This window comes from Procambarus clarkii, chromosome 43, assembly GCF_040958095.1.
Source record: "Procambarus clarkii isolate CNS0578487 chromosome 43, FALCON_Pclarkii_2.0, whole genome shotgun sequence".
In the NCBI taxonomy this organism is placed as follows: domain Eukaryota; kingdom Metazoa; phylum Arthropoda; class Malacostraca; order Decapoda; family Cambaridae; genus Procambarus; species Procambarus clarkii.
In genome coordinates, this window is record NC_091192.1 from 27,826,450 (window position 1) to 27,828,949 (window position 2,500).

At 43.4% G+C, this 2,500-nt stretch overlaps 1 protein-coding gene across 1 annotated transcript in view; it reads right to left on the reverse strand.

Annotated features, from left to right (window-relative positions):
- Nucleotides 1-1,115: 1,115 nt before the first annotated feature.
- The window catches only part of LOC123747453 (uncharacterized), a 12,823-nt gene continuing 11,438 nt past the window's right edge, over nt 1,116-2,500 (reverse strand). The window contains exon 5 of the mRNA XM_069300166.1: nt 1,116-2,500. This exon is cut by the window's right edge and continues 66 nt beyond it. Coding sequence (XP_069156267.1) covers nt 2,429-2,500 — 72 coding nt within the window. The 3' untranslated portion in view covers nt 1,116-2,428.

The window sequence follows — 2,500 nt, forward strand, 5'->3', positions numbered from 1 at the left end:
TCTCTCTCTCTCTCTCTCCTCTCTCTCTCTCTCTCTCTCTCTCTCTCTCTCTCTCTCTCTCTCTCTCTCTCTCTCTCTCTCTCTCTCTCTCTCTCTCTCTCTCTCTCTCTCTCTCTCTCTCTCTCTCTCTCTCTCTCTCTCTCTCTCTCTCTCTCTCTCTCTCTCTCTCTCTCTCTCTCTCTCTCTCTCTCTCTCTCTCTCTCTCTCTCTCTCTCTCTCTCTCTCTCTCTCTCTCTCTCTCTCTCTCTCTCTCTCTCTCTCTCTCTCTCTCTCTCTCTCTCTCTCTCTCTCTCTTTCTCTCTCGTATTGCGCCCATACCCTTGTGGGTTAATACACACGCACGCACGCACGCATGCACACTCACAGACATACACTCACATATACAGGGGCCTGACGGCTGAGTGGACAGCGTTCGAGATTCGTATTCCTAGGATCCGGGGATCGCTCCCCGGCGACGGCGGAAACAAATGGGCCGAGTTTATTTCACCCTAATGCCTCTGTTCACCTAAGCAGTGAATACGTAAATGGGAGTTAGACAGCTGCTACGGGACTGCTTCCTGGGGATGTGTGTGTGTGTGTGTTTTAGAAAGAAATATATGTAGTAGACATAATAAGTATAGGAAAAATAGATTGGTTAGAAAGGCGGGGTCCAAGAGCTAATAGCTCGATTCTGCAGACACAAATAGTAAAGACAAATAGTAAACACACACACATTACGAAGTGAAATGCTAGCTTCAAAATGAAACAGAAAACATTAAAGCACTCTAATTTACCTCAAATTCCAAGTGACTCATCACAACACCTAGAAACATTTGACAAGATCATTAACGTTTGAGAAGATCATTAACGTTTGACCAAACCACTAACGTTTGACTAGACCACTCTGCTCTAACACCAGCAACGGTAACAATGCAATAATTGAATACCAAAACACAAAAGAAAATTTGACAAATAACGTCTCTGAGATTAGAGTTACACGGATGATTCAAAATAAATTTACCAAATATTTATTCGTGTTATCTAAGATAATAAATAAATCCTAATTAAATTTGACTGATTAGAAAAATTCAGACTTGAACGGGACGTCTCCGTATATGTGTGTGTGTGTGTGTGTGTGTGTGTGTGTGTGTGTGTGTGTGTGTGTGTGTGTGTGTGTGTGTGTGTGTGTGTGTGTGTGTGTGTGTGTGTGTGTGTGTGTGTGTGTGTGTGTGTGTGTGTGTGTGTGTGTGTGTGTGTGTATATTTACTATTTGTGCCTGCAGAATGAGCTATTAGCTCCTGGACCCCGCCTTTCTAACCAATTTATTTTTCTTCTATTATGTCTACTACATATATTTCTCTCTAACACACACCCACACACACACACACCAGGAAGCAGCCCGTAGCAGCTGTCGAACTCCCAGGTACCTATTTACTGCTAGATGAACAGGGACTTCAGGGTGAAAGAAACTCAGGCCATTTCTTTGTTTCTTGACCCGAAGTCAAACTCAGACCCTGAGGACTACGACCTCCGAACGCTGTCCACTCAGTCACGAGGCCCCCCTGTGTGTGTTTCCTTTATCTCCTGGGCAACGCCTTTCCTAATATTAAAAATTGTAAGGAATGATAACCAATCTCTTTGTCTCTTTTAATATTTCTTCTTAAATTCTGTAAAAGTTTTTCCCGTCTATTTCTCCAAATTCTTGTAGAAGAAGAACTCTTGGAACCATCTGCAGGTAAACTACAGGTAGTAATGAATCTAAAACAAGCATTTATACCTGGGTTCGAATACCACGACAACATACTTTTCACCTAAATTATAACAACATATAAAAACTATGCTAATTGAATTGCTATTCATCTCAAACACGATGCATCACACAACAGTTTGTTTTGCAAGAGATATCACTTAAAAGACTGTGAGGGAAAAACAGAGATAGATAGATAGAGAGAGAGAGAGAGAGAGAGAGAGAGAGAGAGAGAGAGAGAGAGAGAGAGAGAGAGAGAGAGAGAGAGAGAGAGAGAGAGAGAGAGAGAGAGAGAGAGAGAGAGAGAGAGAGAGAGAGAGAGAGAGAGAAACAGACAGACACAGACAGAAATAGAGAGACAGACACAGACAGAAATAGAGAGACAGACACAGACAGAAATAGAGAGACAGAGACAGACAAACGGAGACAGAGACAGACAAACGGAGACAGAGACAGACAGAAAGAGAGAGACAGAGACAGAGAGGAACAACCAAAACACATCTACAAGGAGCAGATATATAAGGTGTTCGCTACGATCAACAAAGAGTTGGATACAGTACATGTCTCCCCCGCGGCTACTATTGACAGTCAAATTTAGCCCCCTGACCCTTCACAATATAGTCACCTGTAGCCCCTTCCCCCTATTAGATAGTCAGGTGTAGCCCCCCACCCGAGGCTACATAGTCAGGTGTAGCCCCGAGCCTACTTGAGGGAGCGATGATAGTGTTCCGCGAGATGAAAGCAGGTGATGATGAAGAAGAACACTGTGGAGGT